We start from the raw sequence: 16,945 nt of genomic DNA, 5'->3' as shown, positions 1-16,945 counted from the left end.
AAAAATGTTGTAAGAAACTACCTTATAAAAGGGTAATGTTGTAAGAGACTACCATTGATCGGAAAGTCACCGTTGACTTTCAAATTACGGCGTTGACCGCATCACGTGCCAATCTCGTGACTTTTAATTGGCATTGGCACGTGACTTGATCAACGCCGGAAAATAAAAGTCAATGTGATTTTTCGACCAAGGGTAGTCTTCTACAACATTTATCCATTTATAAGGTAGTTTCTTACAACATTTTTTTTATTAGGTAGTTTCTCGCAAAAAAAGTGCTTTATAAGGTAGTTTTTCACAAAATGTCCATTCTAAAACTCATCTTAAGACTCTACAAATTTACAAAAAGCAATCTGATTTTTTTTTGTTGGTGGCAAATAAAAAGCTGCCAACTCACCAGCTCAAAAAAGTTGATTTTTATTAAAAAAAAAAAAAAAAAAGATGTATAAATAGTGAATCTAGAGTGAGTCTTGGGATAATGTGTTAAGAGTGGATAAAGTCTGGTATGAATCTTACAATAAAAAAATAATTTAACCTTAGTGAAAAGCTGACGTGACAGAATTCAAATTAAGAGTCTCGCGCGATCTGGAGATAAACTTACCCTATCCTTTTGATAAGGGTTTTGTAATGATGTTAATTCTAAAGTGCCTGGCATTTTTCTTTTTCTTTCAAATAATACAACTACGCAAAAACTAATAAATTACTCAACCTTTGACCAATCACAAATTTTTTAATTTTTCACACAAAACACTTTTTTGATGGTAAAACATCAAAGTATTAATCATGAACTTGAAAGAAACTAAAGAGGAAAATCTTCAACAATTTGGCCACATTATAATCACAACTTCACAAGGGTTGATATTTGATATTTTACCATCCACCAAGATTTAGGTTCCGGTCACTTGGGGCTCACCATGTAGCCTAAAAATGTGATCATAGGTTTGTTAAGGGTTCGTTTGACATCATTTTGGTTTTAAGTTTTATGGTTTTTTTTTTTTTTTTTTCAAACTCATATGATACGTGTCATATAATGAAACAAAAATAAAACACACTTATAAAAATCATGATAATTTTAAAAACTGACAACAGAAAAGTGGAAACACCTTTTTCTCGTTTCTGTTTATGGTTTTTTGTTTTCATAAAACATAAAACTGAAAACAAAAAACAATACAAAACAGTACAAGTCCTAAATTAATGTAGATGATTAACCAATAAGCTAATTTCACCAAAAAAAAAAAAAAAAATCAAAGTATAGCTTTCATTAATATCGATTACATTTCCACAAATTGTTTTTAACAACAAAAAATAAAATGTAAAAAACATATAATTTTATTTATATAAACAAAAAAGCCGAAAACAAATACCCAAAAAAAATCTATTTAAAAAAAAACCAAAAAAATTAGATGGAACATATGAAATTTCAACAATTCCCTCTAAATGAACTCAGTATTTTTGTAGTAGGCATTTGACTGGCCGATATGAACAATTAGAAGTAGGCATTTGTCAATTGTCATTATTCAGGTGATTATTCATTATTCATTTCGTCATTAGTTGCATCGATCACCCTCAGAAACTAAGGATATATTTTCGAGGAAATACAAGTTGATAACTGATATCAACATGGTTTGTTGATATCAGGGGTAATATCGTCTTTTAGTCAGTTAAATGAGGGGCACGAAGGTCCATGCAAATAAAACAGGTAAGTTCCGTTATATCATCCCCGTTTTAAAAGAGTTGAATGGTAACGTCGTAGTTGACGGAAATAACAAAGGTTAACTTTTGGTTCATTTGTTCTACCTTGACACTTGCATCAACCACCTTCAACCCATATTCGGCAAAAGTCGACGAAACAGAATTCGTTGCTAAAACCCATATTCGACTACACCCTTTCCCCGAATCGGACCCCCTTTCCCCGAATCGGACCGAGGTGCTTATTCGGATAAGGGAGGTCAACCTTTTCCGAGCGTCGGAGCAAGGTACATATTGGACTCCACCCATTCCCAGAATTGGAGCAAGGTTAACATTCGGGGTCACCCCTTTCCCAGAATCGCAACAAGGGTCATAACCCCCCCCCCCCCCGGAAGGTACTTTTATTAATGTAATAATCCTATCAAATGCTCGTTAATTGTTGTTGCTTTTGAATTGTTGTGTGGGCGCATCTGTAGAATTGCAATTTAATAAGTAGTGGCTTCAATCTTATTGATAGGCATTCCTTATCTTGATTATGATGTGAGTTATGGAATGCATCGATCAATTAGTGAATTATTTGTGTTTCTAGGATGAATCTATGGAGGGAAGCAGAGGTATGAAGAGGAAGTTGAATGTAGGCCATGGTCTCAATTCGTTTATGGTTTCCCGATCTCTCTCTACAAGTCTTCGTTTAATGGTTTCTCTCTCCTCCTACCACAATTTCAGAAAATTAGAAGACGGCGTGAACTTCCAAGTTAGTTTGGTACCGTTGTAGCACTTATTATTAAAAATTAGAAAACGGAGTCCAGAACACAGTGCCAATATTTTATTATTACTTTTCACAAAAGTGGCATGATATTAACAACATTTGTTTATAACAGATATCAATGGGGTGTGCCTCATTTCTATCTCTTGTCTTTAGATCCCCAAGGCTGCTCCCTCGCTAATTTAGGTGTATTTTCTGATGAAGACTTCGAATTCAAAACTAAACCAATTTGCAACTTGTTGTCATTATAAGATTAAGAGTACTGAAATGTCAGTGTAAGTTATACATCAATTAGAATGTATTTATTTACCTACTTTCACTTGTGTTTTAGAAATTCTCTTCCTAATTCCCTTCCCCCTTCCTTTTCCTCTTTGTCCATTTATCACTATTTTATTCTTTTATGATTTTGTGGGATTCATAAAATTGGCTCCTATTTCAATCCGTGCCGGACCGGCAGGGAGGGGCAATTTTCCGATTTTCCGGCGAACCTAGTTCTTCAATCATACACGACATCTGTTACTACTACCACTGCTACTACTGCTGCTGGTGCCACTGCTGCTGTTACTGCTACTACTACTATTAAATTCGTCTCCTGAAAGTGTTGTGCTCTGCTTCTCCCACCTTCCTTCTCTTTCTCACTATTTTTCTTCTCTCTCCTCAAAATTATTTTTAATGGCAATGCAAATTTAAGGAAGTATATTTCTACTGCTAATAGTTGTATTATACTTTATAAGTAATAAAATGTTCACTTATGTCCCTTAAAAGTATTTTGCACTCCTACTTCCTTCTCCCTTTCTCACTCCCTTTTCTACGCTCTCTTCAAAAAGTATCTTCCTACTTGCCTGTAGTCATCTTATACTTTAAAAACAATCAATTAAACTTCTCTTTTTTTTTATTCCTCTCTATTTCTCTCTCTCTTCTCTAAACTCTCTACTTCTCTGGCTTTTCATTCTCCGTTTACGATATTGCTATATTTTAATTACCACCCGGCCTCTACTTATCCCTTCCCCTCCCCCCACCCTCTCACACTGTCACTCATTCTTAATTTTGCGTATTTAAAAAAGTGCCTTTCTGGGATTTTCAACCAATACATTAAGAAACAGATTTTTTCCAACATACACTAAACATCAACCCATAACATTCCACACACTCATATTGTACTTCACAGTTTCCAATATGTTAAAAAAACATAACTCCCAAGCTATTGAGGAAGTTGAACTGGTAATAGATCACCAGAAGAGGATAGATCTACTAATTTCATTGATAACTTAGCCTGAGAATGTGTAACAACTAACAACACAAATATTTTAAACAAGCAGAGGAAATAGTGAACAGAATTCGAGATCTTAATACTTGGGTTGGATGAAAAAGGCATACCACAACTTTGATTTTTGCAACAGAATTACTTCTATCCTTTTCCACATCAACACTTTTCAATAGATTGTTCTCTTGCATATCACAAGCCCTATTAGTCATTTTCGCTTGCTTGTGGGAATTTCAAAGTCGTCAAAACTTCGACTTGATCTGGAAGGATTGATACATAGAACCATTGTACTGACCAAGAGCAGGCATCTGCAAAATTTCAGACAATAAAGCATTTACGCCCTTTCGCTTAAACTTAGGTAGCTTTTTCTGATGCAGGACAAAGATGATATCTCCAGTGACAGTATCATGCTGCAGAAAAATAGAGAAAAGGCATAAGCTATAACATACTAACTCACATAGTTTGACAAGATTCAAAACAAGCTATATCAAGCACACGCTAAGAAGATAATTGACAAAGAATATAGAATTCCGGGCCTACTAAGAAAATTCTCGACATAAAGAATGAATCTGAAAATGTGAAATAAGAAGTCAATAAGCTACCAAGCTCAATATTATTACTATATATCTGTAAACTTTTCTGAAGCACACATTTTGTTTTGCCTGAACGACAAGATACAGAAAAGCAACCTGCTGCATTTGAAGTCATGATAGTCATCGCTACACTTGAAGCAATGAGCTGCAGTTGCTACCTTAGAGTATTAACCCGAAAAGTCAGACCAGAACTCTGAACACTAAAGGACCTGATACTGCAGTAGGGCAGCCAAATACAAATACAACAGAGCAACCAAATATAGCAGAGCTAATAAACAAGATAACAGCAGGTTATGAATTCTTATCAATTACTGCCAAAAACTTTCAATGAAAACACTTCATAGTCAGTTTATAGAGTTCGATAGAGAAGATCATACCACTGACTGCAGAAGTGAGATCTTCTTCACACTTAGCAACAGCATTACCGCGTCCATCATAGGCAAGCCTTTTACTCTTAATCATAAGAGGATAACCAAATAGCATTCCAGAACTCCTTGCTCTTTCATCATTATCTATCTGCATTGGACATAATTCAGCTGTAGGATCCCTAAAGAAGGAATTACAAGCAGCAACAAATGCTTCCTAAAATTTGTGATTGACTAATACCTCATAGGGTACTACCCACCTCCATAAACTCAGGCAAAGGGATCCCATGTCAAGAAGAATGTAGCTTCTAAAGGTATTTATCCTGCATAAAAAGTAATATAGATAGACAAAGACAAAGTTCGTTATTTGGTAGTTGAAGTCTTCCCTTGATTGTACTTTCACATGTCCCCCACAAACATATCAAAAAGCCGCAAATCACATACAGTAGATGTGAGCATTATATTAAAAGGGGAAAAAAAAAAAAAAAAAAGTAAATATCTTGTATAACAAAAGTAATTGCCAAATTCATGAATAAAAAAACTAAGATCATCAAATATTTGTACAATATAAATTTATAATAAAGATACTGTGAGCATAAACTCTAAACCTGGATTATCCTAATGGTAGAGGCTTTAAGTTGGCACTCAACTCCTTGTTGTTCAAGCTTATCAAGTGTGGCAACATCAACATGCTCAATCTCCACTGTCAAAACTCCACATCTAGCCACCAAAAGGATACTTGGTCAATATCGCCAAATAAATAAATTAACTTGAGAAGAAAGAGATGGAAGGTGAGGGAAGGACTCTATTTAATGAAATTCCAACCTCTTTACAAATTCCTCAACTGTGGTACTGTCATCAAAGCTCCCAACCATATGATAATGTGAAAAAGGAGAAGCAGGGCAGTTCTCAGAAAGGTCCAAAATAGCTACTTTGATAGCCATTTCTGATGCAGCTTGGCATAACATGCAACCAAGCTGCCCACCTCCCAAAACACCCACAACCTTTTCAGACACACCTTGTACAGCCAAAGCCTTATTCTCAGTCCTGATCAAACACAACAAAGCAACAATTAACCCCAATTTCCTGGTCAGAAACTACAATACTGAAATCATCAATTCATCAATCAACTACTACGTACTTTGTATTTCTTAATAATTCAATCAACTACTACGTACTTTTTTTTTTTTACCAATTACAGTACTAATTTATGTGCATATAAAAGAAAAAGCGAAGAAACCCTTATGTCTCATAATTTTAGAAATTCTGAATGTACCCACATTTCTCTTAATCTTCATGATTCAGGTAGAGCCTTAAACCCCAGAAAAACCCCCATAAAGCTCTTAATTTGTGAACCGAAATGTTGTGTGTGGGTATGGCCTAAAATGGAAAAAAAACTAATCTGTAAAATACCTAAAAGATAATTCACTTCAGATATCATACAATATAGTAATATACAACCAAGACCTGCTATTTGCAACCATCACCACTAAAACCAAATATAACCACTACAAATCAGCAATCACCAAAAGTTCAATACTTAAATCATTCTTAAACTCAATTTTAAATCAAAAAACGCATGCAAGACAAAAATAACCCAATTCATCGCACACAAACCAAATTAAAATATTATTATTTTGGAACCCAGAGAAAAACCCAATTTTGAAATTGAGGAGACATACTTACCGATAGCATCTCACATTGATGCATGTAGTAATCGAACAATGATTCACTAAATACGAACACTAATACACGTCTCACACTACAAAAACCCGTAATTCCAAATCAATGCATCTCACATTTGAAAGGACGTGAATAATCGAACATTGAATGGCTAAATTCACACATTTAGCCACCGATTTCCGATTCTCCTCCACAAATTTCTTGATTGCTTGGGCATTCATACACGCCTCACCCTACAACAACCCGTGATTCCAAATCAAAAACCATAATTTCAAATCAAAAAAACAAATAAAATATTACAAAGAAAGGTGAAAGATGGAGCTTAGACATTAAGAGTGAAGGCCATGAATCCAGTCCTGAGAAGTCAATGACCAAGTCATCCATCAGTCAACTCGTCCGAGGTTGAATTGTTCTTGTTCCGCCAAATTCGCATCCTCTTTACCCAAATTCGAACCTTTTTCTGCCATTATTGCATCATCTTCATCATCCGTTACTTCTTCCTCGACTTCATCTTCAATTTCTTCATATTCCTCAACCGAAAACCAAAGCACACAAAACCGAAGACAAAGAGTGGAGTGTACGCATGCAAGACAAAAATAACCCAATTCTAAACCTAATTACTCTCACATTATTAACATAATTAACACACATTCAAAATGGTGATTGAAAAACAAATTACCTCTCAAGCTGCTTCAATAATGGAGGAAAATGAGATAAAGAGAAGATGGAGTGAGAAAGTTCGTTTCAAAGGAAAGAGAAAGGTAATGGCGAGCAAAAAAGGGAGAAAAAGAGAGAGTCAGAAGGGCAATTTCGAAGAAGAAAAAAAAAAGGCTATGGCATAAAAGTCAAGTCACTATTCCTTTGGGGGATCAGTGTTCATTTTGCTAATCCTTTGCAACTTCTCACTTTCAAAGGTTGTAGATTCCCTTTTAGATGCATACAATAATTATAAACTACTACAAATTGGAATACTTCCCATAGTAATTTGTTTGTCAAAATGATGTTTACCCGAGGCATAATTCATGACAGCATGATTTGCCCCCAAATTATTTTGCTCGTTGCATAAAGTTTTGTGGTCTGTTTGGTTGTGGTGGAAACTCTTTTCCCATGGCAGTTTCACGAAATTAGAATTCCGTGGCATAATTTGTGGCAGAAGTGATGATTATTTTAATTATCCTTAGCCAAAGTATCCCCTGCTTAAGACTTTTTCATTAGGCCTATGTTTTCTCTACGAGGCTTGAATGGAAATCTCATCTTTACTTTAGTAATTTTATTGCTATGGATTCTAAAGCTCTTAGATTTTAATCATAAAACATTTTTAACTGTTATAGAATCTCGAGAATTGAAAACTAAGGGGTTATAATGTCAAAATTCAGAATTATATTGCAAAAGTGTGAGATATTTATTTATTATTTTCTGAAAATTATTTGAGCCCGTCATAGCTGCCTTTTAAGCTCTGACAATACTGAAACTTAGCTTTTTTTAATGGGTGTTATGACAAATGATTGATTTGCTTGCTATTTAAGTTCCCTTTAAGCATGATTGTGAACTTTTTCGTCGGAACTTACTAATCTGGTACCATATAACAAAACATAAAAATATTCTGGTACTTCCCCACAAAGAAATATTAGCAAGGTACTTTCCCACAAATTGCCCTAATACCTTGATAGTTGATACTTTCCCACAAAAAACTTAAAAAAAACCAAAAATATAGTAGCAAGCATCTGAGCAATTCTCATTCATCTTTTTACATGTTTGAAGAAAATCAACAACTAAACGAAAACAGATTTGTGTATGCAACCCACAGCAATCTTGATAGGGTGGGTATATGCAACCCTGGTGCAGGCTTACAGCACTTGTAATACTTATCGATTGTATAACTAATATCAGTTTCATACCCGACTGACATATGGTCAGTATCCAGAGAATCTGCACCCAAAACCATCTTAATTACAGATAGCATCTCTAAATTATCCACTCTAAGTCTTGAGACCATCAACTATGCCACTGATGCACCACATGTTCAAATGATCAAGCACTGTCCTTAAGATCTACTGATCAAGCTATGTATTCTAAGAGTTACTGAATACTTATAGATTAGCCTGATAGTAAATTATATAATTTCTAGCAAGCAACTCAGCCTTAGGAAGTCTTAGTGGTGTAAATTAGGAAATTCTTTTTTTTTTGGTAAATATAAATTAGGAATTCTATGAATCATCAACCGAATAGAAAGCCAGACTTCAAACCTTGAGATATGATGCATGAAAAAATTCATTTCTACCAACAGGTTTGCATGCCTCCACCTTCCAGCAAACCAGCAGTCCCCTCTTCCTTGTTTGTATCACTTCCAACTTCAAACACGGCAAAAAGGATCCTACATAAGTGTGTAAGATATTCATGGTACACAACAAGTCAACAATGAACAACAACAAAATATATATGAACAACGGCCTAAAAGATCATAAATATACTTTCTATTCAAAATTAAAAGCGCAAAACAAAATGATCATTAATTATGCAAGGTTCATTCTATGAAAAGTGTTGTCCCACAATGTTCTTTCTATAATTAAGAAAAAAAATTATTCTAAGCCATATTTTATAGTAAAAAGACTTATATTTTTTTAGCTTTGTGTATGAACTATGAAGTGCATCATACACAATTGTGTATTGTCTACTAATTGCGCAAACACATTGATCTCAGAACGACTAAAAAGGTAATATAGAAGGCAGCATACACAAAGCCACACATTATACAATCAGGTAGAAAATAAGATACTTACATAGTATGAAGGGACTTGCTTCTTTAAAAGATAAAACCCACTTACCATGGCATAGGAGCCAATATCTCTCATGCAACCACAGAAAAGACTCAGCCTTTACTTTTAGCAGCATCAGAACCAGGGTTCGAAAACATCCCAGTAATGAACCTGCGCCTGTATATATGGAAGACTTTGAGTAAGCTTTGTCTCCATTTATCAGGTTTTGCAATTTCAATTCTAAGTTGATTTTGCAGTCGTCTACATTTTGCTGTAAATTTTATGAACAGTCTCATCTGTCATACATACACCTATCTAATCAAGCAAAAAATAACCAGTCTTGCAGTATATAATGCTTATCTCCAGATATAAAGCAAAATGATATTTCATGACAGAATGCAGCCTGGAGAACTTGAGTCTGCTCTATATCAGCCTCAAACTTGTTCCTATCAGACTGAGGGATTAGGCTACTGCACAAAGTTTGTTTGAATTACTCTATGTTCATAAAATTATTTACTAAATACTTCGCAGACTACTGAAAAGGGTGGTTTCTATGATCTAATCCAAATCATAACATACTTTCACTCAAACAACAAGCAACCTAGAATAAAGATTGAAAGGAAAACCGAACCAATAAGATCAAACTTTATAAATCAAAGTATATCACTACATTGACAATTTTGATTTGTAATTACACAACGTAATTGCAAAACAGAAAACTTAAATATATTTATTCAGCAGCAACAAATTTAAGGAAGGGTGAATGGCAATTAAGTTTAGAGCAAATAGAATCTCCTACATTACTTGCAATGATCTTGATTTGCTGGCTTAAGACAATTGAACGAGGCAAAGCATGGTGCATACATGAAGTGAGTTCCCAACAAAGGCACTTCTCCCTCATTCAGCTCAACAATCTTCTCAACTGTATCATTCAATAGATGGATTGCAAAAATAGACCGATGCACAGAAAAGAAAACAACAGGTGCCTCAGGATGCATGATTATTGGAAGTGTATCTACATCATCAGCCACACATTGCCGTATAAAAGTGCCAACATTTGGCGGGAATAAAGATATACCCGATTTCTTGAACATAAGTTGTGGGATCCAAGCATCAGAGCGTGTTGAACTTCCTGTGTGTTTCCAAATGCATAGATTAGGAGACTTATTGTAGGAAATATAGAGACATCCCTGAGATCCACACAGGTTCGATTCACAAAAGCCCCTTGTAATACGCCTTGGCAGACGTAAAGAGTAAAGCCTGCTTACTTGCCCGCTTGAATGGAATTGCACTCCCACAGCATGCCTCTTGTTCGTCAAGAAAAATAAAGTGTTGTTAACAAACACGCCACTAGACACGTCCCATTTTTCTAAAATGACCGCCTTTTTGAGGCGGAACTTGGACACACACCATTCACGCTTGTTAGAAGAATAAACCTCAACAAATACCATCCCTTTTGTCTCAGAACAAACCCTAAAAAACCGGAGAACCCTAAAATTACATTCCGTTGAGAGAGGACAATCCGTAAGATTGATGATGAATACTAGCGGAGAGCCTTTCTTGAAGGAAGCTTCAGAAGCAGGCCTAGAGAGGTAAAAGGACTCTTTGGTGGCAGGGTTGTATACTACATAAGTATGAGGATCAAGGACGCCAAGGAATAAGCCCCTGTGCACATTCCAATAGCATCCGTCTCCGTATTTCAAGATCACGCTTATCAAGGTGCCGAATTCTAAAGTTAAGTTCCCCAACAACAACCCACTACCACTACCATGATCATTGTGGGTATTCTCGTGGTCACCGATAGTCACGATAGCACTTTCAGTTTCAAAATCGGTAAGGGACCATTTAGTTAACTTGTAGTCACCGACAAGGGACAAAAAAGCCAAGTAAAACGTACGGTTACGGTCATGAAAATCGTCATCATCAATAGATGTGTAATGCGAAATCATGAACAAAAGACCATGAGGAGGAAGGTCTATTCCTTTTTGGGTAGTCAAAACGTGAGACACATGGGAGTGCCATGCCTTGGAGACACATTTGCAACCATAAAGAGGCTTAATTGGCAATTTCCCCATTATCTCAACCCAAATTTCACTTGGCAGTTCGGGCAATTGCAACCCATGTTTCACCAACCAATTTTCTCTTTTTCTTCTTGATCCCCCAAATAATTTATTGTTATCTATATCATTATTATTATCACCGACCAAAGATGGGCAATTCTCATGTTGTTGTTGTTTAATTTCACAAATCATAGTCGATGGCGGACCCACGATTTTGAAACTGGAGGGATGAAATACGAACGTCACTACATTTGTATAATTATTATTGAACAAAAAAATATAAACACTGAATTTGTTTAATACTTCAATTATAATGCATAACACCATCTCCAATGGTGAAACTCAAGTGAGTATTTTTAGGAGAAAGAGATTATTTTTTGCAATGTATACCAATAAGTTGGTATTTAAACTTAGCAACTCCAAAAAAAAGTCGTTAAGTTTAGATACTCAACTTTGAGTCTCATTTGACAAAAAGTGTGGGCCCTTGTCTATATTCTAATATATTTTGTAATTTATTTAAGTTTTACCTTTGTTTTTATTATTTTTTAATCTTTTAATAATTGATGGGTCATAAATTAAAATTGACATTTGTATATTTAAAAGAGTCTCGCCATTGAGAAATTAGACTTCACATGAGTTGTTAAATTGAGAATTGGGTATGGTATCACCATTGGAGGTAAAAAATAACACATTTTGTATTTCAATACTCAAACTTGAGTCTCACCATTGGAGAAACATAATCAATTATCAACCACATGTCCACAGGTTTCCAATCTATTACTATATTTGATGACGGGGTGTTTGCATACATCGTTGACACATGGCACTAATCATAAGCAATCATGCAAGAGCAGTAGAGTAGCTCAAATACATGTTACAAGTAGGGGTGACCGGAACCAGAACATGTTGCAACCGGTTCCAAAAAATATAGGGTTTTGCATACATCGTTGACACATGGCACTAATGATAAGCAATCATGCAAGAGCAGTAGCTCAAATACATGTTAGAAGTAGGGGTGACTGGAACCAGAACCTGTTGCAACCGGTTCCAAAAAATATTTAGGAACCTGAACCTAAACTTGTTTCAACAAGTTCTTAAAAATTGAAAACCAAAACCGACAAGTTCCGGTTCCCAGTTCCGATTCCTGAAAAGTAAGCTTACTAGTTACTGATAAATTGTTACAAATTTTCCTAAAAAAAATAGATGTTACAATAAAAGCTTACAACTTTACAATACTGCAAATATAACAAACCAACACTAATTGTCTATAATATTTAATACAATATTAAAAATACTTGTATTTATACCATTAATTAAACCTTTAATTTTTTTGAAACCAAAATTAAACCTTAAATAGTGAGATGAAAAATGAATAATAGGAGGGAGAGAGGTAGGTGAGGCTTTTATACAATTTTGATATAGGGCTTTATATTTGGGCTTAAATGATAGGTTCCGATTTCGTGTACCCTATAGGTTTCGGGTCCAAAATTTTACTACCCGGAACTAGAGCCTGTTGCAAAAGGTTCCAATTTTATTACCCGGAATCGGATATGATCTTCAGGTTCCGGGTAATAAAATTAGTAGAAGCACGATTTTACCACTCTTATGCATCCCGTCCCTGAGCCTGGGCGAGGGAAAAATGTCCATATTCTATCATTAAAGGTTTATAACTTATAAGGACTAATGCAATTTGACTCAAAATTCATATTAGGTTCGAAAAATCACATAAATTTCTTTTCAATAATAACACAAGTGCACATAGCAAAATTCTAGCTATATAATCGCTCATGGATCAAGTAAAGCCAATAGTTCAATAATCAACGTTAGAAGAAGTGAAGAACCCTAAATTGACTATACGGACAATCAAATTAACATAATGCGAAACCAAACCCTAGGTTGCGAAATTGATATACGATTATTTAAAAAATACTCTTACCTCAGAAGCTGCTTCAATGGAGGGGAGAAAGCTTAAAAAACCGCTTCAATGGAGAACTCAGAGTATGTTTCAATGCAGGCGAGAAAAGAGGGACAGGGGTGTAGCGTAAAAGTGAAACTTTTTTATAAGCTTAAAGACATGTAGTGCCACATCATTTTTTTTTTTTAATTTTCCTTTTTTATTTAATTTTTTTTTAAAAAAAAACTTCTTCAATCTTTAATTTACTCATTAAGTTAATTATCCTTCTGAAACAACACATTCCTTCAATTTCACCATTCAAAATTTGCAAACTGACATTTGATTCACCTTTACTTTCTTAATTAATCTCAGATTAATATATATACTAGCTTAGATTATTACTTAAACTTAATAAATTGTTATCTTAATCTTAAATAACAATAATATGTAACGACTTTTTTTTTGCAGAAATATACATCAATCATTATTTATGTAAAAATAATACGTAAAATTTGAATACAAAATCGACAAAATTATTATAAACCTTACACAACAATAAAAGGTTTATAATAAAGTTTGTCCATTTGTTCTCAATTTTGTATGTCATATTGTAGACACCCAAATGTGTCTCCCCAAAAACCACACTCAGTGATGAATACCTTTCGCGTCGAATGATAATCGAATGAAGTGAAAGTGTGAAAAGTCTAGTGTTGAGGTTAGTTTTTATTAAAATCTTTCTTTCTGTTTTCGAAAACCTACTCTACTTTATGAAAATAGCCAGTCCAGTTTAGTTTGGTCCATGATAAAGGTCCAATAATAGTGTGGTTGGATAGGATTCGAAAACAGCTTTCCAACGATATATTATAAGCCCAATTCCGATGAATAATGAGGAAGTTATGGCCAAAATACTAAACTGGGTCCGGATTGATTCTTACATACAGCCTAATAATCTAGAGTAGGACCTATTATTATTCCTAAAGCTAGTAGGATTGATTATAGTCTTCTAGAATCATCTAGAAGGTTCTTTTTTATCCTAATAGGATTAGGATTGATAATTACGAGTTTTAATTGGAATAAAATAAGTGTTTTGTATGAAAATACGATTTTGGCCTTTGTACAGATTTTTGTGGATTCCGCGTGGCGCAACGCCTGGCGCTGCAAATGCGTCTCCTGGCGCCAAGGCAACAGGACGTGTTTTACTCCTTTTGAAACTCGAACTCTTTTCAGTCGGTTTTCCGGACTATTTTCCTATAAATAGGGTCCTTGGACCTCCGTTTTCAATCACCAATTCTAACCCAGAATTCTCTAATTCTTCTCTTCTCTCTCTTAAGCAATATAGCTTATTCTTTCTCTCTCTAGTCTTTCTAAACTAGCCTTTTCAAAACATGTCACATAATTAACTTGTGACATATATCTTTAGTCAATGCGACATATAACAATCTTATTGTTATAGTCAATGTCTTTTCAACGTGACATATAACATTTAGTCAATGTCACATTAATTTTAGTCAATGTCACATTAAGTCAATATCTTATATTCCTTACTTGTGCATATGGAGTATCTTATATTCCTTACTTGTGCATATGGAGTATCTTATATTCCTTACTTGTGCATAACATTTAGTCAATATCTTATATTCCTTAGTCAATATATCTTATTTTCCTTACTTGTTGACTTAAATGTCAATGTTGACTTAAGCCAAATTGTTGACTTAAGTTTAAATATCTTATCTTGTCTTAAGTTTAAATATCCCTTAGTCAATGTTGACTTAAATATCTTATCTTAAATATCAGATTTAAAAACCTGATAAATCTCCCTTAGTCAATGTTGACTTAAATGTCACATTTAGTCAATATCTTATATTCCTTAGTCAATGTTGTGCACATTAAGTCAATATCTTATGTGACATGTTTTGAAAAGTCAATATCTTATTGTTATAGTCAATGTCACATTAATCTTAGTAATCTTATTGTTATATGTCAATAAGTATAATCACATAAGAAATGCATATATCTTTAGTCACCTAGCCAAGTTCGAAGTAGCTTTCGCCCGAGACATGAAAGGTTGATCATTTCTGAGGGTTTGGTCCCAAATTCAGTCTAAACTTTTTAACTCTTTCTTTCAATTATTTGATTTAATTATTTGATTTATTATTTTATTTAAATTTACTAACGCATGCATTTTGTTATTAGAAAGAGGTACGATACATCAAAGTATATAATCTTATTGCTCTATTCTTGTACTCCCTCCGTTCCTAAATGTTTTTTACGTTTCCATTTAGGGTGTTCCTTTTTATTCTTTACATTTAGTATCTTTCCTATTTTGGTCATAAATTTTGGACTAAATTACCCTTGTTTTCAAAAGTCCTTACTTTTCCATGTGCTATTGTACTTTTTGCACTATTTTAATAGTTTTTCAACACTAATTATTACTTTCTCTCTCCTCTCTCCTCTAATTTCTCCACCCCACATGCTCAATATTGTATTTTTCAATAAATTTGTACTTTCAATTATTGAAATATTCCAATATACCTCAACTTTACACAATTTCTTAATTACCGCGCATAATTCCAAACGTAAAAAACATTAGGGAACGGAGGGAGTAGAAAGCATGCTTAGATTTTATTAATTGCTAGTATCATGTTAGGATGCTTTTATTGCTTTCTAGTATCATGTTTAGGGTGCTTCTTCCTATGCTTTTTAATATTATATTAATATATATCATATTAGTATCATGTTAGGTTGAAGCTTTGATCTTTAATGTTTAATGACATGCTAGGATTTGTTATTAATCTTGTTAGTATCATGCCTATGATCTTGCTATTATCATTAAGCTTTATTGTTGATATGATGATTGTAATTATGATTATAATTATGTTGTTTGATATATATTTATTGTTATTGCTTGATCACGCCTTTTATACAGGTTTAAAGGGAATTTGTACTTGTAATCACGCCTAATAAGATAATCAATCATTTGGTTTAGGCTAATATGATTTTAATTCAAGTGATCGCCAATAATAGATTTATTTGTACATTAATATTCAACCAACATATATTAAACAGGTTTAGGATTAATATAATGATTGCATGTTAGTTAGAAATAAAGTGCACATGAATACGAGTAGAATAAAGTAGAGGCCTATTTTATAGGGCGGGTTCTTTCTATTATAGATTGAATTCGTATCCTCATCCCCGAACATCCAGTCTTGGTTCCAGACCTATTGGAGTTAACGATCTCATGGATCGTTAAGGGGTGTAACCTTTACCCTGTGAACGGTTTACAAGTTCCTAAAACTTGTTGGTGACTCTTTTGCTCTTGTTTCCTTTCCTTTAGACGCCACCATACTTAAGTGTATGATCACAGTGGAGTTCAAGTTTGGGGTAATGCTTGAAATATTCCCTACAGTTTTTTAGCAACTCCACTAGGGAGGATTTCTATTATAATTTCTAAAATTTATTTTGGTAATGATTTAGAATGAGCGGATGAGACTCAAAAAGTTCTAAGAATTTCATGTGCGTATTTTTGATTAACATTATTGTCATATGCATAAAAAAAAAAAAAAAAAAAAGTCCTCATTGGAAAGACCATCCAAAATGAGTCAAAAACATAGGATTTTTACACGTAGGAAATTTGAGAAATATCTTTCACAACTAGAATCGAAATAATACTGCGAAAACTGGAAAATTCTAAGAACACAGAAAGCTGCTGAGGCATGCAGGAACTAGCGCCGAGAAAACAGAGCCAGCTCCTTGCGATGGCTCTGTCGCCTGGCGACAGGGTCATCTCCTGGCGCCAGTCTCTGTTGTCTCGCGCCAAGTTCTTCCAATACCGAGCCAGAACTCTGCCTTCTTGTTTTGACTAGTTTTAGCACTGT

General features: G+C 34.3%; 1 protein-coding gene across 3 annotated transcripts; it reads right to left on the bottom strand.

The window, feature by feature from the left end:
- Window positions 1-3,554: 3,554 nt before the first annotated feature.
- LOC145611770 (uncharacterized) lies at window positions 3,555-13,250 on the bottom strand. Of its 3 annotated transcripts, XM_081667140.1 has the most exons (11): window positions 13,110-13,250; window positions 9,918-11,393; window positions 9,183-9,290; window positions 6,686-8,731; window positions 6,521-6,590; window positions 6,361-6,436; window positions 5,500-5,721; window positions 5,283-5,394; window positions 4,935-4,997; window positions 4,687-4,825; window positions 3,555-4,126 (listed from the first exon to the last, which is right to left on the bottom strand). In XM_081667140.1, exons 2-3 carry the CDS (start codon window positions 11,363-11,365, stop codon window positions 9,227-9,229), a joined length of 1,512 nt encoding a protein of 503 aa, XP_081523266.1. In that variant the 5' UTR covers window positions 11,366-11,393; window positions 13,110-13,250; the 3' UTR covers window positions 3,555-4,126; window positions 4,687-4,825; window positions 4,935-4,997; window positions 5,283-5,394; window positions 5,500-5,721; window positions 6,361-6,436; window positions 6,521-6,590; window positions 6,686-8,731; window positions 9,183-9,226. The 3 variants fall into 3 exon arrangements, with proteins under 3 accessions (XP_081523266.1, XP_081523264.1, XP_081523263.1); XM_081667138.1 differs by having other exon boundaries at window positions 4,916-4,997; window positions 6,361-6,590; XM_081667137.1 differs by having other exon boundaries at window positions 6,361-6,590.
- Between the last annotated feature and the right edge of the window lie 3,695 nt (window positions 13,251-16,945).

Source organism: Chenopodium album, chromosome 24 (genome assembly GCF_948465745.1).
Source record: "Chenopodium album chromosome 24, dcCheAlbu1.1, whole genome shotgun sequence".
Classification (NCBI taxonomy): Eukaryota; Viridiplantae; Streptophyta; class Magnoliopsida; order Caryophyllales; family Amaranthaceae; genus Chenopodium; species Chenopodium album.
The sequence above is the reverse complement of the archived record's forward strand: the minus strand, read 5'-3'. Positions and strand labels throughout refer to the sequence as shown.

Coding starts and splice junctions, on each gene's coding strand:
- LOC145611770 (XM_081667138.1), bottom strand. CDS start 11,365: ATGATTTGTGAAATTAAACAACAACAACATGAGAATTGCCCATCTTTG. Junction 9,291..9,917: donor GCAAATCAAGATCATTGCAA/GTAATGTAGGAG, acceptor CCATATATACAG/GCGCAGGTTCATTACTGGGA.